Source organism: Salvelinus alpinus, chromosome 7 (genome assembly GCF_045679555.1).
Source record: "Salvelinus alpinus chromosome 7, SLU_Salpinus.1, whole genome shotgun sequence".
In the NCBI taxonomy this organism is placed as follows: Eukaryota; Metazoa; Chordata; class Actinopteri; order Salmoniformes; family Salmonidae; genus Salvelinus; species Salvelinus alpinus.
In genome coordinates, this window is record NC_092092.1 from 27,027,258 (window position 1) to 27,055,186 (window position 27,929).

General features: G+C 42.8%; 1 protein-coding gene across 1 annotated transcript in view; it reads left to right on the forward strand.

The window, feature by feature from the left end:
• Window positions 1-5,080: 5,080 nt before the first annotated feature.
• Window positions 5,081-27,929, forward strand: part of LOC139580712 (cytohesin-3-like) — a 30,727-nt gene continuing 7,878 nt past the window's right edge. The window contains exons 1-9 of the mRNA XM_071409649.1: window positions 5,081-5,493; window positions 19,780-19,862; window positions 20,369-20,433; window positions 20,851-20,917; window positions 21,194-21,312; window positions 23,108-23,188; window positions 23,373-23,485; window positions 24,719-24,867; window positions 24,942-25,053. Coding sequence (XP_071265750.1) covers window positions 5,475-5,493; window positions 19,780-19,862; window positions 20,369-20,433; window positions 20,851-20,917; window positions 21,194-21,312; window positions 23,108-23,188; window positions 23,373-23,485; window positions 24,719-24,867; window positions 24,942-25,053 — 808 coding nt within the window. The 5' untranslated portion in view covers window positions 5,081-5,474. The remainder of the gene's footprint in view (window positions 5,494-19,779; window positions 19,863-20,368; window positions 20,434-20,850; window positions 20,918-21,193; window positions 21,313-23,107; window positions 23,189-23,372; window positions 23,486-24,718; window positions 24,868-24,941; window positions 25,054-27,929) is intronic.

Consider the following 27,929-nt stretch of genomic DNA (forward strand, 5'->3'; position numbering starts at 1 on the left):
TTGGATATATTCTTGCTGTCCTCTTGAAAGAAGGAAGTGTACATCTCATAGACAGAACAGTGTGCAAGAGACTGAAAAGGCAGCATTCGGATAGCAGTGAGGGCTTGCAAGTGGGGTGGGGGGAGGCTGTGTAGCAGCCCTCAGTTCAGCTCCCAGGCAGGGTGGCAGATGAATATTATCATATATGACAGCTCAGCACAGCCTCAGTTAACTCACACACAAACGCACACGCACACACACACAACCACACACACACACCGGACGATGTTAACTCGGTCAGCTTCCCACCATTCCCCAGGACTTAATCTGACAGACATATGCTGCCTCAGGGAACATGACTGCCTCCAGCTAAATATGGAATGAAGAGCATCATGTGGATGTTCCTTTAGCCTCTGATTGTAAACAAAAACATAGCATTAAGTTGGACAGTTTGGTTGGGGGTGGGGGGATCAAAATGTATCATAAATCCAAGACAATAAAGTAATTTGAAAATGAAAAAAGGTGACAGAAATGTCATGGGGGGATGGACTTCAGCTGTACCTTAGCAACGACAACGGATTGAGAGATTTGAGACCCATTACATTAGTTTTTATTGATTTCAAGAAAGAGCAGGAATTGTGTCTGATTGAGAGTGCTTTTCATTACTCCACCCTTCCACAACCACACACAGCAATATTTTTAAAGGGAGTAAAACTGGGGGGGGGGGACAGAGCCTTTCCTGGACCAGGCCGGACATCTGTTCTCAACACAGGAAATCATTCTCCAAAATGGAGGCCCCACACTGTCTCCGTGTGTGTGTGTGTGTGTGTGTGTGTGTGTTGGATTGAACTCTAGATCTATTTTCTCTCTCTGTTCTTCTCCATTGATGAGTGGTCCTCAGTGCATCGTTTAAACCAGCTAGCAGTACTCTCTGCATCACAGGCATCCTCTGTTTTAGCTGAGATAAAACAGCTGTGTCACAGTGGAAGAGAATGAGAGGGAGAGAAATAGAGAGAGAGATAGAAGGAGAGGGGTAAAGAGAGAGGAGAAGTGGAGAAGAAGAAGAAGGGAAGAGAGAGAGAGAGAGGGGGAATGACAGGATGAGAGAAGGAGTAGGAGAAAGAAAGGAGCGTCAAGGGTAATCTGGAGGTTTGATTTGGTGTGTAAAGGAGGGTGGGATTGCGTCTCTATCGGCCTAACATCTGTTCACTGTCTTCTGATACAAACTTCATCATCTCCCAAATCTGACACATCATGTACAGTACTGTAGGACTTGCCCTAAGGAGATAACCCCTTAAACTCCTGGAAGATTCTCAACTGTGTCACAAAAAAGTTTTCTCCCCTTAGGTTTCTTTATAATATTGCGTGATTTGAAATCTAAACTGCTTTGTGCTTCTAGCTAAGGGAGGTCTCTGCATATCAGTAGGACTGTATGGGGTCTTTCTGTGAATTAGCTGTAACCATCCACGCTCAAAAGCAGGGAGGAATTGTTGTTGTTTACCCCTGCAGCCTCTGTGAGAGGACCATTCATTTTCTGTTCCAGTAAACGCTTGTCGCATGTTCATTACAGACAGCACAGTTGCATCATTATCCTGGTCAGATAAACATCTCCTGGTTGTCTTCTGTATCAGTGATTGCATAAATGAATGTGAATATCATCATTTGTATGATCCTATATTAAATTGTGTGGATATCATGATCCATATCATCTTATGCACTTTACACTACATAACCAAATGTATGTGGACACCTGCTCGTCGAACATCTCATTCCAAAGTCATGGGCATTAATATGGAGTTGGTCCCCCCTTTGGTGCTATAACAGCCTCCACTCTTCTGGGAAGGCTTTCCACTAGATGTTGGAACATTGCTGCGGGGACTTGCTTCTATTTAGCTACAAGAGCATTAGTGAGGTCGGGCACTGATGTTGGGCGATTAGGTCTGGCTCGCAATCGGCGTTCCAATTCATTCCAAAAGGTGTTCAATGAGGTTGAGGTCAAGGCTCTGTGCAAGCCAGTCAAGCTCCTTTACACCGATCTCAACAAACCATTTCTACATGGACCTCGCTTTGTGCACAGGGGCAATGTCATGCTGAAACAGGAAAGGGCCTTCCCCAAACTGTTGCCACAAAGTTGAAGGTATAGAATCGTCTAGAATGTCATTGTACGCTGTAGAGTTAAGTGCTGAAGCCCGTAAAATGTCAGGTAAAAAATGTCACCAGTATTCAGGTGACAGGTATTCTTACTCAGGTATTCTAACCAGCAACCTTTCGATTATTGACCCAACACTCTAACCACTAGACTACCTGCTGCCCTAACTAATTTCATTATGTAATAGTTATGTCATGGCTGTTCTACTGTCAACACGCGTCAGTGTGGAAATTATGTAAGGGGTGTGGTGAAGTGAGGTCAGTTTTCCATAATTGTTACACAATCCTTTGGCAATCCATGAAACGGGAGTGATCCAATGTATTCCCATCCTCACAGTATGGTTCATGGGATAACATTCATTGTGTATCAGTAACTAAGGAGAGATGGGAAAAGGCAAGAAGTAGTGTAAGCCAACAGTATGGGGCCAAATTAGATTTTTTTTATACTCTAAGGGGTGGATCTGTACCAGGACTTGGTTGTTTTCCCTTGGAAATCCATTTAATTCTCACTGTATGCTGTCTTTCATCCTATCCACTCCTCCTCCAAACCCTGAAGCAGTAGGTCTACACCAGCCGTAACAACAGAGCACCCTCCCCTCCCTTGACCCTTCCAATCTGTACAATGGCTCTTCCTCTCAACTGCCATTGTGCAATGACATGAGTCCTCTGGACGTGTAGGTGGACTTAACATGTACTCCTGTGAGTGAGTCACACTTGCCCTTGCAAGTGATGTCAGTACTGTGTTGAGGATTGACAGGAGGAACTGCCAGGAGTTCCTGTAACATGCTGAATATATATATATATATATATAATCACTTACTATGTTTAACTGTTGGTTTAATCTGTGATGTCACCAGTGGGAGGAACCTATTCCTCTAACATTCCCCAAAGAAATAGGAGAGATACAGTAGACACTTTGATTTGATTCTTAGAGCCAACACTCTGAGAGCAATTCAATAATCATGTGTCATACATGGTGCAATTTCATAATGCCTTTGCAAATTCCAAACACATTACTCCAGAAAGATGAATATATTAATGTCATTATCACCATTAAATGACAGCAGGGACGTATGGAATTGGTGGGCCTGGGTGGGTGCAGACCAATCCTCTGGAAAGCCAAGCCCACCCAATCAGTGTTCAGTGTTCCAAACGGGATATTAATTGTTATTTTACCTGAGTACAGCACTAGACTTGGGCAGGAGCTCACCAGAACCAGCACCGCAAATGTTATTCTGCTTGAGTTCCTGCACCTCCTATAGAATATTAGTGCAATAGTAAATATAAACGGTACCTGCACCAAAAATGAGTACTGGAACCTATTTCAATCCAAGTCAAGCACTGGCTTAAACACGCATACACCATCAGATGGAATTCATAGCAACAAGCAGTAAGGGGGGGGGGGGTGAAAGGGATATTGGCAATAATAATAATAATAATACATTTTATTTGGCAGATGCCTTTCAGGACACTCAAGGACATCTTACATACAATCTAGTGCTGTACATAAAATCAATAATTTAGGCCTATGTAATGAATTTGAATTATGCTTGATTATTTACTGGGAAAAAAACAATAAAAACAAATTGTAAAAAAAACAATCAGCTTAAAAAATGTCTAAATAATGGTCAGGTTCTGGCACTTGTCACTTCGCACTGATACCATGTGCAGTAAACAGTAGCCATCACTGTGTAGACTTGGCTACACTGTGTAGGCTACTCACCATTATCTATCTAGCTAAGACTCACTAGCCAACTTGGCTAGCAAAAACAAGTAAAATGGCTAAACAAAGCTCACTGTTAAATGTTTTGTTGGAGAATTTGTCAAGTTATTTGATATCCGTGATTTTGCCATAAAGGGCCTCCAATCCCTCTCTATATCAATCACTGATCGCATTGATCTAATCAAGGGCATTAAAGACAGTTTCAGTACATTCAGATACAATGATTAGCACTACAACGCTGTTTTCTCTGCTAACGCAAGCAAAGCAAGCGGTACTAGAGCGCCAAGTCTAGGTCCAAAAGGCTCCTTAACAGCTTCTACCCTCAAGCCCCCCCCCCTTTGTTTTTACGCTGTTACTCGCTGTTTTATTAAAACTACATTGTTGGTGACGGGCTTGTAAGTAAACAAGGTATGGTCTACACCTGTTGAATTCGGTGCATGTGACAAATACAATTAGATTTATTAAAGACTTTCAGAAATACGCTTCACTTCGACTCGAATTTAATTTGAAATATAACTTTGCCCTATGCTTCTCCACCCATGCGCTATAGTTGGGCCCTATAGGCATTTAATTGATATCACACAATACATTGTAGGCGCACTTGGTCTCCCGCGCCCAGCAGAGAATTGAACTCGGCTTGCATTTTGACTCATAAAGTGATCTCGACTAAGAAAAGGTTGGTGACCACTGTTCTAGTCTATATAGGCTATGGCTGCCTATTGTGATTATTACTGTTATATCAGGGCATTATGTTCTAATCTCAAAGTCTATTAATTATAGGCCTATGGTTTATTATGTTTCGGTCAATGTGAGTCCTATGTTAAATGCAAGAATCATGGATTTCAAGACTATTTGGTCTGTAATGCGAAATTACATGTCAGATGGTTTGTTGTGTTAGATCGATTTCAGTAGGGTATAGGGTAGGCTATGTTTTTATGATAATTAAATGCTGATTTGAGTGCTCAAATTGTGGTCCACCTACATTTTTGCTGACCCCGCCATCAACGGATTTCTGCCTACACCGCCGAATGACAGTTTAAGCTTGTTGCACAAAATAGAGACTTTATCTTTTATCAGTGCAATATTTCTGAAGTTTTTAATATATATATATATAGGTTACATGGAACTAATAAAACATTTTTTGAGGGTGAGGGGTTGTCTGTCACCACCCGGGCGGAGCCGAGTGATGACGTAGGGTAAACGTTTAGCCATGTAGAGAATCCGCTATCCTTCTTTGCATTGCATTGGACTGCATTGGAGTAGGTTGGCTAACCTGGATAGAGAGGGATGGTAGTGGCAGGATAACTATTATCATCGGATTTAATACATCCAATTCTTGGAAACGTTTCTTATACATTTACATATTTAATCGTAATACATGGATGTTTATTTGGTGGTACCCTAGATTTCTCATGAAGGTAGGTTTTTTGTTATTAATATATTTTCGCTGTTGCATTTCGACTCTGCACAGCTCAGCTCCCTGTGAGTCGTCGGTCTGTCATTACAGGATATAGATCGTAGCCTATCTACCGTTTATAGACAGTAATAAAAACACTTCTACCTTGACATCTAAACTTGACGCACCGATCTGATTTCTGGACTGTCTCATCACGGCATTCACGAGATGGACGAAGACAATCAAGGTAAGACGCACGATGATTCAATCGCCGTCTCTCTTTCCCTCTCTGTTTCATCATCTGCTGTGATGTGTGCATGGACTGATAGGGACTATATGATATGCGCCTTAAAGCATGAGTCGAGGCATACAACTGTAACCCCCAATGCATGCATTTAATCATCAGCAATTGATCTTGTTTTTCCTTCAACACTAAGGTATTAAGAAATGCAATGGTATTTTATCAACTGTTGTCAGACATGGGGGTACATCTGGGGTAGGGTATAAAGAGACCTAGTGGAGGATGGTTACTGTTCATATTTCTTAATCATCAGGTGGGACAATAAATTATGATTATCCATCAAATAAGAGGGTATATAGTAATTGACCTCAGTGTGAGGAATGCATAAAAACGCATGCAGCAATGTTTAGTGCTTCTTCGACAAAAATTCGTCTGTGTTTAATGTCGCTTTGAAGTTTGTGCTGGAGCTCTAGCTAGGCTTCGCTTCTTTCCATTATAAAGCAGTTATATTGAAACAGCCGCTCGAGGCCCTGGACGTGTGAAAAAGATAAGATAAAGCTATCATTTTTTAAACCAGGAAAGCCAACTTTTGCAACATTCATTAGATCCTTCAGAGTGGTATCCGTTCCAAATGGTTTTACAGTTGAAATCGGAAGTTTACATACACTTAGGTTGGAGTCATTAAAACACGTTTTTCAACCACTCCACAAATTTCTTGTTAACAAACTATAGTTTTGGCAAGTCGGTTAGGACATCTACTTTGTGCATGACACAAGTAAATTTTCCAGCAATTGTTTACAGACATATTATTTCACTTATAATTCACTGTATCAGAATTATAGTGGGTCAAAAGTTTACATACACTAAGTTGACTGTGCCTTTAAACAGCTTGGAAAATTCCAGAAAATGATGTCATGGCTTTAGAAGCTTCTGATAGGCTAATTGCCATAATTTGAGTCAATTGGAGGTGTACCTGTGGATGTATTTCAAGGCCCACCTTCAAACTCAGTGCCTCTTTTCTTGACATCATGGGAAAATCAAAAGAAATTAGCCAAGACATCAGAAAAAAATGGTAGACCTCTACAAGTCTGGTTCATCATTGGGAGCAATTTCTAAATGCCTGAAGGTACCATGTTCATCTGTACAAACAATAGAATGCAAGTATAAACACCATGGGACCACGCAGCCGTCATACCGCTCAGGAAGGAGACGCATTCTGTCACCTAGAGATGAACGTACTTTGGTGCGAAAAGTGCAAATCAATCCCAGAACAACAGCAAAGGACCTTGTGACGATGCTGGAGGAAACAGGTACAAAAGTATCTATATCCACAGCAAAACAAGTCCTATATCAACATAACCTGAAAGGCCGCTCAGCAAGGAAGAAGCCACTGCTCCAAAACCACCATAAAAAAGCCAGACTACGGTTTGCAACTGCACATGGGGACAAAGATCGTACTTTTTGGAGAAATGTCCTCTGGTCTGATGAAACAAAAATATAACTGTTTGGCCATTATGACAATCGTTATGTTTGGAGGAAAAAGGGGGAGGCTTGCAGCCGAAGAACACCATCCCAACAGTGAAGCACAGGGGTGGCAGCATCATGTTGTGGGGGTGCTTTGCTGCAGGAGGGACTGGTGCACTTCACAAAATAGATTGCATCATGAGGGAGGAAAATGATGTGGATATAATGAGGCAACATCTCAAGACATCAGTCAGGAAGTTATAGCTTAGTCGCAAATGGGTCTTCCAAATGGACAATGACCCCAAGCATACTTCCAAAGTTGTGGCAAAATGGCTTAAGGACAACAAAGTCAAGGTATTGGAGTGGCCATCACAAAGCCCTGACCTCAATCCTATAGAAAATGTGTGGACAGAACTGAAAAAGTGTGTGCGAGCAAGGAGGCCTACAAATCTGACTCAGTTACACCAGCTCTGTCAGGAGGAATGGGCCAAAATTCACCCAATTTATTGTGGGAAGCTTGTGGAAGGCTACACGAAACGTTTGACCGTTTGAAGTTAAACAATTTAAACGCAATGCTACCGAATACTAATTGAGTGTATGTAAACTTCTGACTCACTGGGAATGTGATGAAAGAAGTAAAATCTGGAATAAATCATTCTCTCCACTATTATTCTGACATTTCACATTCTTAAAATAAAGTGGTGATCCTAACTGACCTAAGACAGGGACTTTTTACTAGGAGTAAATGTCAGGAATTGTGAAAAATCTGAGTTTAAATGTATTTGGCTAAATTATATGTAAACTACCGACTTCAACTGTATTTAAATAACAGTGATGAACTACAGCCTATGGCATCTCATTGGTCTATTGCTTGCATGATACAAGAGAAAACCCACATACAGTATATTTTGATAATCCCCCCCCCCCCCCCCCCACACACACACACACAGGAGGGGTGAGATACACACACTTACACAATCTCACACACAAACACCAATCCAAACAGGATAATCTTCCAGCCCCATCCCAAGGCAGGGGGCGAAGGCCATGTAAATGTGTTGTAAACATTTGTCTTGAGAAGAGAAGCAGAATAACTGTTTGGCAGTTAAACTGTGAGAGATTAGCAGATGCTGAAGAGGGGACCCTCTACATATCTCACCCCTCTTCAGCCCACACTGGTCCATCCTGTTTCTGTAGCGTTAACCCTTTTCATGCTCTACATAACCCCTGCCTGGTTAAATTAAGGTTTAAGGGCAGAAGGTAGTCTAGCGGTTAAGAGCGTTGGTTCGAATCCCAAGCCTACTTGATGAAACATCTGCCAATGTGCCCTTGAGCTAGGCACTTAACCCTAGTTGCTCTGGATAAGAGTGTCTAGTAAAATGTGTGTGTGTGTGTGTCTGCTCAAATCCTACTGTACACTATGCTGGCATGCTAAATTTACCCCTGGTAGTCAGAATAGCTCTGGTTAAAATGCCTTTTTAATTCAAGCCAAAACCCTTAAACTCAAATCAGTGCTGTGCAGAGTGTAACGCTTCATGATGTCATAGAGCTGTACTGTGCTGTGCAGCATATGGTCAAAGTTGGGGCATAATTTGTTCCGCCTCCGTTTACTGCCTGCTAACAAGGAGAGGGAAAAAGGGCCATGATATAGGATTAGTTCATGTTCTTATATGTGCTGATAGTGAGCATGCATACTGGCTCTCATAGGAGAACAAACAGAGATAATTACACAGAAGAACACAACACACACACACTCCGGCACACTCTGAGAAACTAGGGCAATGAGTAGAGTAGAATATGGAATTCATTAATGCGTGTTTACTCCTACTTCTACACACTTGGCACACTCCTCTGTGCTGTTTACATGCCATAAGACAGACGTCTGCGCTCACATTGTGTAAAACAGACCCTAAATCACAAGTGTTGTATGGCACAAAGTCTATTTTATAGACTCATTGTGTAGTTAAGCTGGTAGAGTGAAAGCAGAAATGAAATACATTGTAGTCCTACAAATTGTCCAGCACTCACTTGATGCTGGTTGTGGGTTTTTAGAGCCTCTATTTCCTCTAGTTTCTGTAGGGACATTTTCAGCTTTGTCTTCGTCAGGGGGATAAAGGAAAGTGCTCTGTTTGAATGGTGTTTTTACTAAATGCTCTGTTTGAATGGTCTTTTTACTAAATGCTCTGTTGGAATGGTGTTTTTACTAAATGCTCTGTTGGAATGGTGTTTTTACTAAATGCTCTGTTGGAATGTTTTTTTTAAACTAAGTGCTCTGTTGGAATGGGGTTTTTACTAAGTGTTCTGTTGGAATGGGGTTTTTACTAAGTGCTCTGTTGGAATGTTTTTTTTACTAAGTGCTCTGTTGGAATGGGGTTTTTACTAAGTGCTCTGTTGGAATGGGGTTTTTACTAGGTGCTCTGTTGGAATGGGTTTTTTACTAAGTGCTCTGTTGGAATGGGGTTTTTACTAAGTGCTCTGTTGGAATGGGGTTTTTACTAAGTGCTCTGTTGGAATGGGGTTTTTACTAAGTGCTGTGTGTCTTGTCAGTATTTTTTGTGTCCGGATCCTGATAACCTTAGTGACACCCTCTCTCTTTCAACATGCTTTCTTCTATCTGACCGTGGGAAACACCAAGTGGGAAACCCCTTTCCTTCCATTCTCTGGGCAGAAAGTGTCTGTGTTTGTGCATGATTTGTGTGTTTGTGCATGATTTGTGTGTGTGTGTTCATGATTGTGTGTGTGTATTTGTTCTTTGGGACTGTAGGTTGCGGTGTTGAGGGGCAGTTGAATCTGTCAATAGGCTTTTCTTATCAGAAATGGGCACCTTGACGACAATTATTTTCTCAAATTAATACTTTATTATTTTATGTTGAATTCATCTCCATTTTACTGTCAAGTCCTTTGGCTTTCATTCTGTATCTTGGAGACTGTAATTATGCCATTTATAAATCTCACTGGGCATGGAAACATACATGTTCTTTGAGAAGAACGTCAATACAAACTGCTTGAGTCTTTGGGGTGTTGAAGTTTTATATGAATCCAGACATTAGTGGTTTCCTGCCCTGAATCTACACTATAGGTCTATTTCGTTGGCCAGCAGTTTTTGTTGTGGCGGTAGGGTGAGGGGTGTGAGGGGACATTAGGAAGTCATTATTGCCATGCTGTGGGTGCCTTTTGGCTGGCCTGTAGCTCGAACACTTCCTGGAGGGCCTTCTGGCTTGCACAAAGCATCTGCTAGCTACAGCCATAGGCTATATGGCTACATCAGATACAGCCAGTCAACTAACTAGCCCCCCTACGCAGCTGTTTCTCTCTCTGCCCTTCTGGTTTGTCAGAGTAAGTCCTGTTTTCTTTCTTATGTTTTCTTTTACCATCCTGTGTCTTACTGTCTTCCTTCCCAACTGTATCTTTATGACATATTTCTACTCTGTGTGCTATATGATACATGTTATATTTAAAGCCCAAAATAATCTTTAACTTGATTCTTTTGAGATTACCAGAATGAGAATATAATCTGTTTTTCCATCCTTAAGGTAGCCTTTATGAGGCCTCCTACCATGTTGCCTTATTGAAACAGCTTAAAAGAGATTTAGAAAAAAAGAATTCCATTCATTTTGACTGTTAAGATTGAGTTTAGTGTATTGTGGGACAACATTGAAGGATTAGGCTAGACAGTACACACACACACACACACACACACACACACACTGTTTAATGGGTGAGGCATCATTGGCACTGCACAGACTAGGTTTAAGGAGGGATTGAGAGGGACTCTTAAAGGATTCCAGTACTGCTGCCTCATCTGTAGAGAAACACCACATATGGAATTGATTATGGGGAATACTGAGGAGGCTTCCCAATGTGTTTTCAGTGCCATGGAAGAGAGGATAGTGGACTAGCACGTACGACTGTCTGGAAGAGTTGGCATGTCCCACAGATCATTTTGTTTGGATGCAATATATTGCCTCGATTGTTAATGAGTTATCAAATTATCAAACTAAATGGAAGTAGATCCAATATTAAGGGCGTAGTTAGAGGCTGGATAGAGTCTGGATAGAGGCCGGAGGCTACGTGGGTTGTGTGTGTTTCTTGGCCAGGCTAGGTAACTGCTGCTCTCTGGTAGAGCTGGGCGATATGGCCAAAAATCCATATCATGATAAATTGACTGAATTATCATGATAACGATCAATTGAACCCTAAGTTTACAACATTAGTATGCACCGGTTACTTTTTTACATTACCCTTTAAACTACTACTACTACATTAAATGTTGTGGCTATCAATTGTCCCGTTAGCAATAGCCTATATTAAGACTTATTTCATTTCAAATGTCACATTCCTCTAGTAAAGGCTACTTATCGATATCAGTAAAATGTCCTCAATAAATGGTTGGTTCAGTCGGTATCGATAATTTTCAGTTTATCATCCCAGCTCTACTCTCTGGAGCCCTCAGCCCTGTGGCCCTGAGAACACAATAATATAGAGTTCACAGGCATTCTAAAAGGAAGAAGTGTGCTGTGCTTGTGTTTTCAGGGATTCTAAAAGGAAGAAGTGTGCTGTGCTTGTGTTTTCAGGGATTCTAAAAGGAAGAAGTGTGCTGTGCTTGTATTTTCAGGGATTCTAAAAGGAAGAAGTGTGCTGTGCTTGTGTTTTCAGGGATTCTAAAAGGAAGAAGTGTGCTGTGCTTGTGTTTTCAGGGATTCTAAAAGGAAGAAGTGTGTTGTGCTTGTGTTTTCAGAGATTCTAAAAGGAAGAAGTTTGCTGTGCTTGTATTTTCAGGGATTCTAAAAGGAAGAAGTGTGCTGTGCTTGTGTTTTCAGGGATTCTAAAAGGAAGAAGTGTGCTGTGCTTGTGTTTTCAGGGATTCTAAAAGGAAGAAGTGTGTTGTGCTTGTGTTTTCAGAGATTCTAAAAGGAAGAAGTTTGCTGTGCTTGTGTTTTCAGGGATTCTAAAAGGAGGTGTCCTTATAGCTAGTAACTATACAAGATGTACAGGTAGACATCAAAGGTGTGCTTATAGATTGTATAAACATCCACCCTAACAACACAATATATAACACAGAAGTCAGTAAATGTCTTAGGTGTTCTATGACTGTTATTTTGAAGTGGCCTGTGTGTCTAGTATTTCAAGCCCCCAGCAGGTCAGCCAAAGACAGCTTTGCTCCGCCCGGTCAGAGTAGACAAGCATCAACATCCTGGACTTCCAGGCAACAATCTCCAGGCAGTGGTTTGTCTTCAGTCTTCACAGTCACTCGACCCCCATCCAGCTCTCTGATTAGAAGTGGGTGCCAGAAACAGCATCAATCTCATTCCAAGGTGTATCAAATCTACAGAAATATGAATGTACTGGCAGCAGGCATATGGGCGTGAAGTATCAGGCTCTAGCTGATATAAGGCCCCAGCACATCAAATAAAAATATTTACATTCTAGTGGTGATCCTGAGCAGATGTTGGACATGAGGGGACATGATGTCTGGACAGACCAGGGTGGAGGGAGGGACCACCCGGATGGATGGATCACCCCCTAGCAGGGGTCCGCTCCCGCTCCCTAAAACAGCAGATTAAACAATGCAATCATTGGATGGCAGTTTAGTTTAGCCCCCCAGTACTAGATCTTAGATCTCTCTAGACCCTGGTACTAGATCCTGCTCTAGTAGCTAAACCCCAAGATATTACCCCCCACAATCTTTGCTCTCCTCTCGCCCAAAGATGTGAGCTATTACTGCAAAATAATGGTATAGTGATCGCTCCTGCATTGTCGTATACACACATTCATAGATGAACATTTATAGTATTTCTTCTGGATCCACAAAGCAGTGTGGTGCAACATACTCAACTATTGAAAAGGCCAGCAGCCGGATCATACGTTCATGAAAATAATACACTTCCATTAGCTACACTGACTAACATACAGAATACAGTACACACACTCATCATAACCCATTGCCCTTTGGCTTGCCCTGTACTAATCATTTCCCACATTCTTGCGTCTTGACAAACTGCCAGGTCGCGTCTCCGTACAGCTAAACAAGACTACAAATGTTTGTTACTGTGTCTGTCCGTGTTGTCACTGCCAAAGTAGGTTACAGAAGAGAGAGAATGAGTGTCTGGCTGGCCATTGGAAACAACATCTGTGTGTGTTCACTGTATACATCCCACTTCCACTGTGGCCGTCAGCCCCATGGTCCGATTGGGATTAAGAGCTGTGGGGGTGGGTGTTAGCGGGTTTAAAGCCAGCTGGCAGCACGAGCGTGTGTCTGTGTGTGTGCTACAGTTTGTATGTATGCATGTACAGTGCTGTGAAAAAGTATTTGCTCGCTTTCAAATGTTCTCTTTTTGCATATTTTTGATACTGAGTATTATCAGATCTTCATCCAAAACCTAATATTAGAAACTGAGTTTACAAAGAAAATAATACTTATTATATTTATTTAATTAACACATTTTTGCAACACACAATTCCCCTGTGTGAAAAAGTAATTCCCTCTTACACTAAATAACTGGTTGTGTCACCTTTAGCTGCAATGACTGCAACCAAATGCTTCCTGTAGTTGTTGATCAGTCTTGCACATCGCTGTGGAGGAATTTTGGCAATGCATCCCCAAACCATCCCAATACCACCACTATGCTTGACCGTTGGTATGAGGTTTTTACTGTGGAATGCAGTGTTTGGTTTTCGCCAGACATCATGGGACCAATGTCGTCCAAAAAGTTATACTTTTGACGCATCTGTCTGTGGAACATTCTCCCAAGAGTCTTGATGATCATCCAGGTGCTTCCAGGTGCTTTTTGGACAACTTGAGTCAGCTTTCCATTTTCCATTTATCATCCTTGAAATGTTTCTACAACTTGATTGGAGTCCACCTGTGGTAATTTTAATTAATTGGACATGATTTGGAAAGGCACACACCTGTCTATATAAGGTCCCACAATTGACAGTGCATGTCAGAGCAAAAACCAAGCCATGAGGTCGAAGGAATTGTCCATAGAGCTCTGAGACAGGATTGTGTCCAGGCACAGATTTGGGGAAGGCTACCAAAAAACATCTGTAGCATTAAAGGTCCCCAAGAACACAGTGGCCTCCATGATTCTGAAATGGAAGAAGTTTGGAACCACCAAGACTCTTTCTAGAACTGGCCGCCCGGCCAAACTGAGCAATCAGGGGAGAAGGGCCATGGTCAGGGAGGTGACCAAGAACCCGATGGTCACTCTGACAGAGCTCTAGAGTCTCTCTGTGGAAATGGGAGAACCTTCCAGAAGGACAACCATCTCTGCAACACTCCACCAATCAGGCCTTTATGGTAGAGTGACCAGATGGAAGACACTCCTCAGTAAAAGGCGCATGACAACCCGCTTCGAGTTTGCCAAAAGGCACCTAAAGACTCTCAGACCATGAGAAACAAGATTCTCTGGTCTGATTCTGATGAAACCAAGATTGAACTCTTTGGCCTGAATGCCAAGCGTCACGTCTGGAGGAAACCTGGCACCATCCCTCAGGTGAAGCATGGTGGTGGCAGCATCATGCTGTGGGGATGTTTTTCAGTGGCAGGGACTGGGAGACTAGTCAGGATCAAGGGAAAGATGAATGGCGCAAATTACAGAGAGATCCTTGATAAAAACCTGCTCCAGAGCGCTCAGCACCTCAGACTGGGGCGGAGGTTCACCTTCCAACAGGACAACGACCCAAAGTACACAGCCAAGACAACGCAGGAGTGGCTTTGGGACAAGTCTCTGAATGTCCTTGAGTGGCCCAGCCAGAGCCCGGAGTTGAACCCGATCGAACATCTCTGGAGAGACTTGAAAATACCTGTGCAGCAACGCTCCCCATCCAACCTGACAGAGCTTGAGAGGATCTGCAGAGAAGAATGTGAGAAATTCCCCGAATACAGGTGTGCCAAGCTTGTAGTGTCATACCCAAGAAGACTCAAGGCTGTAATCGCTGCCAAAGGTGCTTCAACAAAGTACTGAGTAAAAGGTCTGAATACTTATGTAAATGTGATATTTCAGTTGATACATTTTTATAAATTTGTTATTGTTTCTAAAAAACAGTTTTTGCTTTGTCATTATCGGGTATTGTGTTTTTATTGATGAGGGTAAAAAAACAATTTAATCAATTTTAGAATAAGGCTGTGACCTAACAAAATGTGGAAAAAGTTGAGGGGTCTGAATACTTTCCGAATGCGCTGTATGTATGTATCAGAGGAGGCTGGATTGGAGGAGCCATAGGAGGACTGCTCATTGTTATTGATGTAATAAATGGAACGGAGTCAAACTTGTGGATTCCATAAATTTGATGTTTGATACAATTCCATCCATTACAATGAGCCCGTCCTCCTATAGCCCCCCCCCCCCCCCCCACCAGCCTCCTAAGGTCATACATACATACATACATACATACATACATACATACATACATGAGGTTGGTGGCACCTTAATTGGGAGGACGGGCACGTAGTAATGGCTGGAGCTGAATAAGTGGAAAGGTATCAACAACATCAAACCAATGGTTTCCATATGTTTGATGCCATTCCATTCATTCTGTTCCAGCCATTATTATGAGCCTTCCTCCCCTCAGCAGCCTCCACTGATGTGCATGCATCTGTATATGTGCGTTTGTATCTATGTGCGTGTGTCTGTCTATGTGCTCCTGCATCTGCGTGTGTGCATGACGTGTGTCCCTGTAAATGTGTGTTTGTGCGTGCGTGTGGGGCCAGTGAGGGGAGTCCAAGTGGTATAAAGTTAAAGGGATTGGTGACAACAGGCTTTAGATTACAGGTTGTAGCCAGAGGAGGCTCTCAGAGACAGCCTGCCTGGGGTGACAGGGTTCTCCCATGCTCCAACACACAGACCAGGCTAGCTAGGGGACAGTAAAGACAACCCGTCAGGCTGTGCCCATTACCCAGTTTAGCTTTTAAAATGGGAAGTTGGCCCATGTACAGTAACAGAGTATGGGATTTGGTCTAAGTCCTACTCTGTTCCACTGGTCAAGCTGGGATGAGTGGAGGTTTTAGTAATAGAGGGTTACTAAGGTTCTGATTTAAGGATTTATCACACTTTCCATTCCAACAAGTGGCTAAAATGTGATGAAATGGACAGTCTGTTTTGGGTCTATTTGAATGTGTATCATGTGCAAGGCTAGTTTGTACTGTAAGCTGACTAAACATAATAATGGGCTTTCTTACCCCCAAATGTATCCCATCCTGTCAGAGATTCTACAGAGGAATGTGCACAGATCTCAAGTCAGAAGTTGTCTCTGTTCCTGTATCATCAACTACCCCAGTTGCAGAGAGAGGGTAGTGAACAGTTAGTCGTTTTTGGATGAGGACTTCATCGTAGGGATTTACTCCTAAAATGAGATTGAGGGGATTTGTTTTGGGGGTAAATGTATAGAGAGTTAGGGTTATTTATAGATTTACAGAGGCTCTGCTCTGTGGTGCACATGTTGAAATTTATTTAACCCCTGCCCCCTGGCACCATTTCTGCACCTGCTCAACCCAACCTGTCACTCCACTGACTGGAGTAGATTTGACAGAGTAGATGTGTAGCTATTTCAGTGGCATTCAACTGCAACTCTCAAATCAATTTGAGATTCAGATAAAACTTTGTTGACATACACTGCCGTTCAAAAGTTTGGGGTCAGTTAGAAATGTCCTTGTTTTTGAAAGAAAAGCACATTTTCTGTCCATTAAAATAACATCAAATTGATCAGAAATACAGTGTAGACATTGTTAATGTTTCAAAGGACTATTGTAGCTGGAAACGGCTGATTTTTAATGGAATATCTACATAGGCGTACAGAGGCCCATTATCAGCAACCATCACTCCTGTGTTCCAATGGCACGCTGTGTTAGCTAATCCAAGTTTATCATTTTAAAAGGCTAATTGATCATTAGAAAACCCTTTTGCAATTATGTTAGCACAGCTGAAAACTGATTTTTGATTAAAGAAGCAACAAAACTGGCCTTCTTTAGACTAGTTGAGTATCTGGAGCATCAGCATTTGCTGGTTCGATTACAGGCTCAAAATGGCCAGAAACAAAGACCTTTCTTCTGAAACTCGTCAGTCTATTCTTGTTCTGAGAAATGAAGACTATTCCATGCAGGAAATTGCCAAGAAACTGAAGATCTCGTACAACGCTGTGTACTATTCCCTTCACAGAACAGCACAAACTGGCTCTAACCATAATAGAAAGAGGAGTGGGAGGCCCCGGTGCACAACTGTGCAAGAGGACAAGTACAAGAGTGTCTAGTTTGAGAAACAGATGCCTCACAAGTCCTCAACTGGCAGCTTCATTAAATGGGACCCGCAAAACCCTAGTCTCAACTTCAACAGTGAAGAGGCGACTCCGGGATGCTGGCTTTCTAGGCAGAGTTCCTCTGTCCAGTGTCTGTGTTCTTTTGCCCATCTTAATCTTTTATTTTTATTGGTCAGTCTAAGATATGCCTTTTTCTTTGCAACACTGCCTAGAAGTCCAGCATCCCGGAGTCGCCTCTTCACTGTTGACGTTGAGACTGGTGTTTTGCAGGTACTATTTAATGAAGCTGCCAGTTGAGGACTTGTGAGGTGTCTGTTTCTCAAACTAGACACTCTAATGTACTTGTCCTCTTGCTCAGTTGTCCACCGGGGCCTCCCACTCCTATTTCTATTCTGGTTAGAGCCAGTTTGCGCTGTGCTTTTCCTTCAAAAACAAGGACATTTCTAAGTGACCCTAAACATTTGAACGGTAATGTACCTGTGGCACCTAGACGGTGTAAACAGGTGAAATACAGACTGGTGAAGAGACATTAATGACTGCTAAAAGTCAGACTGATAAAGACTTGCTTTGTTGATAACGGAACCATTCAGTTGTTGTGACTGTCAGAGCTCTGGACTCTGTTAGATTCACAAATGACTCTTTCTCTGTCTGCCAACTGGAGACTCTACTAAACTAATTTCCTGGATTAGTCAGAGGGCGGTTGCCAGGGTGGATTGTATTAGCAATCTAATTTGTAGACCCCCTACCCTATCTTCATGTTTAATGTCCACCACCACTGGACCAGAAGGGTCCATTTATTACCCATTTTAAATGTACCGTCCCTGCTTTTGCCTTGCTTGTTTCCCTGTTGATCTGATAGATGAAGGTGTGTTTTGCAGGGTGATTATAATGGTCAGAGCAGATGTGGTGTAGGGAGGCTTCTGAAGGGAGCTCAGCCTCACATCTAGGCTTAAACCAGACGGAATGCTGCACTCATGTGGTGTGCTCAGTCTGAGCAGTGTTCAGTCTTGTTTAACCAGGCTAGCTCCAATACACCTTCTCATTAACATCCATGATGAATCAGATAGTAATCAGCCAGATGAATTTACCCAGACGGTCCTGTTAACCAGGAGACATATTGGAGCCTCTGGTCTCAGGCAGGGGAAAAACCAGGCTATGTTCTCTCTATGCAGAATATCATCCATCCAACAAGCAAATTACATAAATCTAAATATATTTGCTGTAAAAAGCAATAATCTAATATGCGTTGAGTCGATGACGCACATTATTATAGAAATAGACTCGAATGGGTTTCTGGTAAACAGGATTTAAGATTTCTTGTGTTCTTGGTAATAATAAGAAAATTTGAAATAGGCCAAATTGAAATGAGCAGACATTTCCTATCATAGATAACATTGTGCCACTTCAAAGAATAACTTTAGCCATTTCTCAATTGAGAGCTGCGTCAACTTGAACTTGAAACTAATTGCATCACATTCAGTCACAGTTCCACTTAGGTTGTATAACCAAAGCGAGGTTAACCCCGAGGATAGCCAGCTAATTATTGTCTCTATTTGGATGTTGAACTCCAGTCAGTGATTATTGTAGCTCCACATCCCTTCTATTGTCATAGAGCAACACGGACAGCAGCACAGTGAACCAGGAGGAAATCCTTAACTGGCTCTCTGTCTCACTACCTGACCCCCGGACACACAGTGCAACATAGGATTACATAAAATAGTTAAGGGAACAATCCTTTTGACTTGACTAGTTAAATAAAATGTAAAAAATACTTTACACAGGCATTTGTTTAATAGTTAGTCTTATTAATATCAGTGCTGCGATCAATGTTTAGAGCCCTGAGCACCTCTTCTGAGAACTCTAGTTGCCAACTGCTAAATTAGCACTGGGCAGCTCTTGAGCTAGGCTCCCATGTTATTTCATTGGCAAGACATGGCTTTAGTTCACTAGTAATGTTATTCGATTCTGTATAAAGGGAAACTGTGAAGTAAATACTGTATGTTTCCACAGTATCTGTACGCAGTGGCTTGGCAGTGATATCAGTCTTGTCATGTTCCTGCTTTATGAAGAGAGATTTAGTGGGTGTATAGCCTATCTATCTGCCTCTTAGCTGGGTTAATGAAGCCGGATCACAGAGACCCTTCTCTGGTGGTTTCACTGAGAGAGAGAAAGAGTGAGAGGGATAAAGATGGAGAGAGATGGGGGGGAGAGATGGGGAGAGAGAGGGATGAAAGAGGGATTGAGAGAGAGAGCGAGAGCGAGGGCACTCGTGTTCGCTTCACCTCAGCTCTAAGTCCTTGGGCGATTAAAGAGTCGAGGGCGACGGTTGCGTTAATTTACCAAATTCGCTTTTAATGAACGGAAACTTAATCTGGATTGGTTTTATTAATAGAATATTCCAGAGCATTAAAAAGGGTCAGAAAACACTTTCATGTGGAATAGTTAAGACCATTCACCTTTTTTTCACTAATTAAGACAAATGTATCTGCTTTGATGTGTGTGACACGTAGTGTAACAAGATACATCGGCAGTAAGACTAAGGATGTTTCTCTCCCTGTGATCTCTCTCTTCTAGTACCTCAGGATCTCTCACTGGAAGAGAGGGGTGAGCTGTCAAACATCCGGCGGAGGAAGAGAGAGCTGCTGGATGATATTGAAGTGGGTAGCCTTGAAGTTGCTTTGGCTCGGCTTAGTAGCTGGGAAAGCTTTGCGGAAGAGTGTATTGTATTTTTCTGAAGTGCTCGTGTACAGATGTAGGACCTTAATTTGATTATACTGTTGTAAGAAATGTTCTGCACCGCAGGAAATGCAAACTTGTAGTGTATTCAAAGTTTAAAAAGACTTATAAAGTTTGTTATTTCCATTTTAAAATGTCCGACTTGATTTGCCCTGACAAAAAATGTATCAACCCCTACAAAAATGTCCATTAATTATAATCCACACAATAGTTATCATGTCCTGTTGCTGCAGGATTATTTTCCTGCTGTGAGAAACTTGTCTGTAGCTCTATCATTTTCTCAGAATTACTATTTTGGATCTCTGTCAGTGTCTCTGTTCATTCAATGTATGTTCTTGTACAGTACTGCTTTCACTCTTGAAGAGTTTTCTCAGAATACAGCCTATTCCAAGAATCCAATTTATATTTATTTTTCTTCCCCTCTCAGCGCTTGAAGTTTGAGATAGCTGAAGTCATGACTGAGATTGAGCAACTAACGTGTGTAGGAGAAAGGTGAGTGAACAGCCCACGGTCTCATTCACTGGTGCTTGCATTTGTTTTTCACTGTTCTAACTAGAATAGTGAAGAATTGTGTGCAGTGCTTTCAATCCACCTTAGCCAATGAACCATATCTAATTTCCATACCCAAAATGTGACAGAACTACCTTATAATCTCATTTATCACCATCAGCCTGCTTCGTTTCCCATCACTAGTTGATCTGTATTGGTATCTCCGGTGAGAAAGGACATGTCTTAAATCTGGCTCAATGGGTCACAGGCACTAATGGGTCACAGGTGTCCGAACAGATGAAGGTTAAAAAGGCACCTGTGGCTTTTTACATGTAAAGAAATAGTAATGTTTTTGTAGGAGAGGTTGCTTGGTTGTATTGTAGGTTTTTCATGGCTTTCCTTCCATTTCATGTCTCACAGCAAAACAACACAGCGGAACAAACAAATCGCCATGGGGAGGAAGAAATTCAACATGGATCCTAAGAAGGTATTTTCATGTTTATGTGTATAACCAGAGCCTCGGGGTTCAGGGAGGGCCACGTCTTATGTATTTTATTCCGCCTTGGGACAGGTTTTGGTGGTGTTGTGTCCAGTATATTAAAAAGCTATGTTCACGTTTGCGTGTATGACCTCGTCTTTTATTTCAGTCCTGGTTTTCTGGGTGTTGTCCAGTAATGGAACCCTGTGATATACTGCTCTGCTAGAATCATTCACCCTTGATTGAGATAAACAGCCCACTGTCTGTCGTCCATTTTGTTTCCAGGGGATCCAGTTTCTCCTGGAGAATGACCTTCTGCAGCACACCCCAGAAGACATCTCTCAGTTCCTCTACAAGGGCGAGGGCCTGAACAAGACTGTCATCGGAGACTACTTAGGGGAGCGGTAAAGCCATCCTATCTATCTACCTAGTAGAGAAACTGTTTTCCCTCCCTGTCGTGCTCCCAAAGCCGCGCTGCAGATTTATGTCCACCGCGTGATTAGTCCATTCACTCGGCGAATCTAAGGCCATCCTAGCGGGATATTATGGTCTGGATTTATTGATGAAAGTGGCCACCAGGTTCCCTCGGAATACAAATCACCTTGGCAACGAGTCGTCATGGGTGTCTCTGGTCTCGTCTCCCCCGCTTATGCCAACTCACTGTGGACACCAGCGTAGCAATAGAAAATACTTAATTCTCCACAACTCAACCCAGAAACACAATGTCAGGTAACAGAGGGGTGTCAGCTTGGGACTAGAGATACGGCAGTTTAAAGGACTTAAAGACAGCACTGTTGGCAGCTTCAGATGATATCAGAAGTGAAAGACCAGGAGGTTAGGTTATATGAAAAACAGGAGGAATAGATGAATGGAGAGAGAGAGAGTCTATGTATTGAAAGAGATGTGGAGTGTGACGCGGACTGTGTGTGTGTTTGCATCAGACTCTGTGTGTGTGTTTGTATCGGACGTGTGTGTGTTTGCATCAGACGTGTGTGTGTGTGTGTGTTTGCATCAGACGTGTGTGAGTGTATGTGTTTGCATCAGACGTGTGTGTGTTTGCATCAGACTGTGTGTGTGTGGCAGTGTGTGCCAGACGTGGGTGTGTTGGAGTCAGTCGTTAATATTAAGAGTCTAGATGTTAAATTATGATCCCCCATACGTCCTCCACTGTTCCCGCCTCTAAACCCAGAGGGAATGATCAAAGAGCCAGCCCACTCAGTGGAAATAACTGTAAACATTGGTGGGGCGGCTATACTTAGCATTTAGTCCTAATTGAGTTTACGAGAGGATCTGGAACCTATCATTACACACACTGTAATTACAGATTTAATGGAGAAAAAGAGAGCGAGAGAGGGATGGAAAGAGAGAAAGAGTGGGCGAATCTGTCTTAAATGACACAATCGTACAGGATCTTTGGTAATATGTTAGTAATCCTGTCCTGATTTCCTAGCTCTTCTTATTACTCCTGTTGATACAATACACGGTTGGATTTTTTCACAGATCATTGTTTTAAGTGAGATTCAGAGATACATTAGTAATAAAGCTGTTTTTTTTATCAGCTTCTTTCTCAGATATTTCTCTCTTTTTACACACAGCAACTCTTATTTACTTGGAAAACTTTGTTACAGAAACATTTCCTGAGTTTGGTTTCCTTCTGAAGTTTATGAGCGATACATAATACAATGAGTTTTCAGGCTCAGGAACATTAAATTGGATGTTAAATGAACAACATCAGAGGACCACAGGCCACTATGCTTCAAAGGTGATGTTGACTTTCTTCAACAAATCTCTCTCACAAAAGACGGTGTGGATTCTGTTGGCTTGTTTTTCATCAATCAAATGCATCCTTGACCATGTCGAGCTTCAATAGCTGAGCACCTCAAGGTATTGGGATCCATTTCAATAGGCCAGCTGTTAAGATTGCTTCCAGACTCTTGCAGAGTTGTTTTGTATATCAATGAAGGCAGAACATTTTCTGGAATTCAAAGGAAAAGGCATCTGCTTGGGCAAAATAAAACATTTTCAGTGGAAATATTATTTTTCCCTTCTGGGCTCAACCTGCGTGTGTGGAACTATTCAATCTCTTCTCCAGGAAATGTTTTGGATATTCCCTTGATAATATTACCATTCTTTGCTTTGGAAAAATGCCTTGAGAAAAAAAACACTTCCTGATTGGAAAACCTGTCTTTGTGTCCCCAGAGATGAGTTTAACCTCAAGGTGCTGCAGGCGTTCGTAGAGCTCCATGAGTTTGCTGACCTCAACCTCGTCCAGGCCTTAAGGTGAGCTGCATGTTTCTATCATCTAACAGGGAACAAACTGAACAAAACTGATTTTATAAGGGACTGATGGAGACATTTCTATATAAAAATAGACTATATGGTATACACTCAATACTGATGATGACAGTTAATTCGACTGTCTTCGATGAAGTGTCTGAATGTTTCTGCTCCCTGTCTGTTGCAGGCAGTTCCTGTGGAGTTTTCGTCTTCCTGGTGAGGCTCAGAAGATTGACCGGATGATGGAGGCGTTTGCCTCGCGGTACTGCGGCTGTAATCCCGGGGTGTTCCAGTCAACAGGTCAGATCCTCAACATTCAACATTAAGTCTGTCTAGACCCACAGGGGTCAAAACGCTGCTACATTGAAACTTGACATTCACTATTGGTAAGCCCCATAGGGGCTCTGGTCAAAAGTAGTGCACTATATAGGGAATATTGTGCCATTTGGAATTTAGTGATAGTGAATGTCCATTCACTGTTTTAGATTAGTTCCTATGAGTTGACCACTGTGGGTCTAGGTCACCCTCAGCCTTGCATTCTCCTTATACGGAAGTAATTCAATTATCACTAATGAATACTTCCTGATCTTGATTGGAGACCTTTGCCGTTGCCATCTGTCCTGGGTCAAAAGTTCACATGTGGAATCAACAACAAGTAGTTAGCCACAGAAACATCTGGCCATGTAAGCATCTCTTAGGTGGAAGAAATACAGTAGGGACGGATGAGACAACTTCTTATCCCCACACAATCCAGAATTATTTACAAAAAAGAGCTACAGTAAGGATAGTATTTCCACAATAGGTAATACATACTTTATAGTTCATTTTCTATGCCTGTCATGGCTCTACCCAGAGAGGGAGGGACTGTGCAGTGAATCTGTGCTCTCTTCACACAAGACACATCCCACTTGGCACAGAAGTCAATTCAGTGTCTGTTCCACATTGGTTCAACGTCATTTAATTGAAATGACGTGGAAACAACGTTGATTCAACCAGTGTGTGCCCAGTGGGATCTCTGCTCTGAGTAAACCAGGGCAGAACAACAGTACTGTACCAGAACTCCTAACACACTCAGTGGGGGCCTCTGTGGTAGAGACAGACAATGCACTCCGTAGCTCTGGACGGACGGACGGACACACGGACACACGGACACACAGACAGACAGACAGACAGACAGACAGGAGTGCGTCAGAGGGAAACAGAGAATAATTATTTAGGGTCAGCAGGGAATTAATATACCACCAGTACAATGGAATGTCTACTTTCTACGGACTCTGGCTTTTAGGTTCCGTTAATCCCAAAATGTAGTGCAGGAGTGTCATGGATGCAGGAGAGCAGAGGAAAAGAAAATAAGAAGTTGTTTCTAGATCAATATTCAGATATGATCGATATATTGAGAACAACAGTCTTCCCAAAACACATGAATTGACTCTAGTGTCTCGTATCCCTGGTTAACCTCAGTGAAAGCAGAGAGGTGTGTCTGTTGAGCTGCGTATCAGTACTAAATATTCATTACTTCTCTCCCTCCTGCAGACACATGTTATGTGCTGTCGTTTGCCATCATCATGTTGAACACCAGCCTGCACAACCCCAACGTCAGAGACAAGCCCCCTGTAGAGAGATTCATCTCCATGAACAGAGGTATCAACGAGGGAGGAGACCTGCCAGAGGAACTACTCAGGGTAAGACAGAGATAGTGTGTGTGGGAGAGGAAAAGTTTATTCCATTACTCAACCTTTTGTATTCTGTTTTGCAGAATTTATTTGATAGCATCAAAAATGAACCCTTCAAAATCCCAGAAGATGATGGCAACGATCTTACACACACGTTCTTCAACCCCGACAGAGAGGGATGGCTACTGAAACTAGGTGACGACCAAAGAATCCATATCTTGGTACTTGGTTCACCAACATACATACAAATATACTATATCTGTATTCGCCACGTTTAGGGCAGATGGAAATGTTAGCGACACGAAAAATGTTGCGAACTTGGCGAAGCAACTCTTTCGTCTCGTATTGTGTTTCTGCACTACTGTCTCGTTCTTCTGTTTCCCCCTCTCTCGCTCCAAGCATGGTCTGTGTGATTCAGCTGCTCCTTGCTCTGTCGTTCCTTTTATGTCCTTACTGCGTCATTGTTGTCTCTGTTGAATTAGGTAGTCTTTTAAATGTGCCCTCTTGTTTTCCCTCACACCCTTTGACCTGTCACCTTTCTGTTCTGTTCTGTGACTGGCTGTTTCTTCTTACTCTGCGCTAGGAGGTAGGTACCCCCCCTAAATCCCAGTAGAAGTTACCCCTAACCACTGATACAGGGTCAATTTTCCCCATCCCCATGAATGGTTATGGTTAGGATTGAGGGTGGCGGTAAACTGATCCTAGATCTATGGTTTAGGACAGCTTCTACTCCTACCCTCCCTCCCTGCCTCCCACCCCTCTGCTTTACCTCATCCTGAGGTCCCATGCTAACAACATTTAGCTCTTATCTTCCAAGTCAACAGATGTATTAGCTGCTGGCTGGTTAGTGGTCATCTATTAGCTTGTTTGTTGCAGAGATGTGTGTGGAACTGTGACTTATGGTTGACAGGGGTGATGGGGTTATCTAGAATGGGTTGTGTGATCTCTTTGATCTTGGATGAGGATCCACCCATCACATTCCTCCTCTGACTGGCCAACATCTGTCTCACACAGCTCCCATTTATGTTAACCATGATAACATGCTATTTCACTTTTGGGGAACGGTGTACGGCCAGGAGTTTTCCGTCCCTCGTTACCTGACCAGGAAAAACTGAGGACCAGTTATTATTGGCTTGTAGCTAGAGTTTAAAAATAGGGACCCAGAGTGATCAGGAAAAACTCCTGGCCCTAGGAAGGGGTGCATTTCCTTTATTTCGGTCATGGGTTTGCGCTATGAGAATGTGTTCTGTATGCTAGCTACAGTATGTGCTGATCCTGTGGTGTTCTGAGTTCCTCCATCCTGCTGCTGCTGCCCTCCAGGCCTGAAACACCTCCTGCTATGAAACACCTCCTGCTGCTACTGCCCTCCAGGCCTGAAACACCTCCTGCTGCCCTCCAGGCCTGAAACACCTCCTGCTGCTTCTTACTTCCTCCTATCTGGTTGTATGTCAAATGGAACCCTATTCCCTATATAGTGCACTACTTTTGATCAGGGCCTGTGTATTGCACTATAGTGCATTCGGAAAGTATTCAGACCCCTTTACTTTTTCCACATTTTGTTAAGTTACAGCCTTATTCTAAAATGTATTAAATAATTGTTTTGCCTTCATCAGTCTACACACAATACCCCATAATGACAAAGAGAATTTATTAAAAATAAAAAACGAAAATACCTTATTTACATAAGTATTCAGACCCTCTGCTGCGAGACTCGAAATTGAGCTCAGGTGTATCCTGTTTCCATTGATTATCCTTGAGATGTTTCTACATCTTGATTGGAGTCCACCTGTGGTAAATTAAATTGATTGGACATGATTTGGAAAGGCACACACCTGTCTATATAAGGTCCCACAGTTGACAGTGCATGTCAGAGCGAAAACCAAGCCGTGAGGTCGAAGGAATTGTCTTAGAGCTCCGAGACAGGATTGTGTCGAGGCACAGATTTGGGGAAGGGTAGTAAAACAATTCTGCAGCATTGAAGGTCCCCAAGAACATAGTGGCCTCCATGATTCTTCATGGGAGAAGTTTGGAACCACCAATACTCTTTCAAGAGCTGGCCGCCTGGCAAAACTGAGCAATCGGGGGAGAAGGGCCTTGGTCAGGGAGGTCACTCTGACAGAGGTCCAGCATTCCTCTGTGGAAGGACAACCATCTCAGCAGAACTCCACCAGTCAGGCCTTTATGGTAGAGTGGCCAGACGGAAGCCACTCCTCAGTAAAAAGGCACATGACAGCCCGCTTGGAGTTTGCTAAAAGGCATCTAAAGGACACAGACCACGAGAAACAAGATTCTCTGGTCTGATGAAACCAAGATTGAACTCTTTGGCCTGAATGCCAAGCGTCACGTCTGGAGGAAACCTGGCACCATCCCTACGGTGAAGCATGGTGGTGGTGGCAGCATCCTGCTGTGGGGATGTTTTTCAGCGGCAGGGACTGGGAGACTAGTCAGGATCGAGGGAAAGATGAACGGAGCAAGTACAGATAGAGCCTTGATGAAAACCTGCTCCAGTGCGCTCAGGACCTCACATTGGGGCGAAGGTTCACCTTCCAACAGGACAACGACCATAAGCACACAGCCAAGACAATGTAGGAGTGGCTTCGGGACAAGTCTCTGAATGTCCTTGAGTAGCCCAGCCAGAACCCAATCGAACATCTCTGGAGCGACCTGAAAATAACTGTGCAGCGACGCTTCCCATCCAACCTCACAGAGCTTGAGAGTATCTGCAGAGAAGAATGGGAGAAACTCCCCAAATTGTATTTATTATTTATTTATTTAACTAGGCAAGTCAGTCAAGAACAAATTCTTATTTACAATGACAGCCTACCCCGGCCAAACCCTAACCCGGACGACGCTGGGCCAATTGTGCGCCGCTCTATAGGACTCCCAATCACGGCTGGTTGTGATACAGCCTGGAATCGAACTGTAGTGACGCCTCTAGCACTGAGATGCAGTGCCTTAGACCGCTGCACCACTCGGTAGCCCGGGTGTGTCAAGCCCAGGTGTGCCAAGCTTGTAGCGTCATACCCAGGAAGACTCGAGGCTGTAATCGCTACCAAAGGTGCTTCAACAAA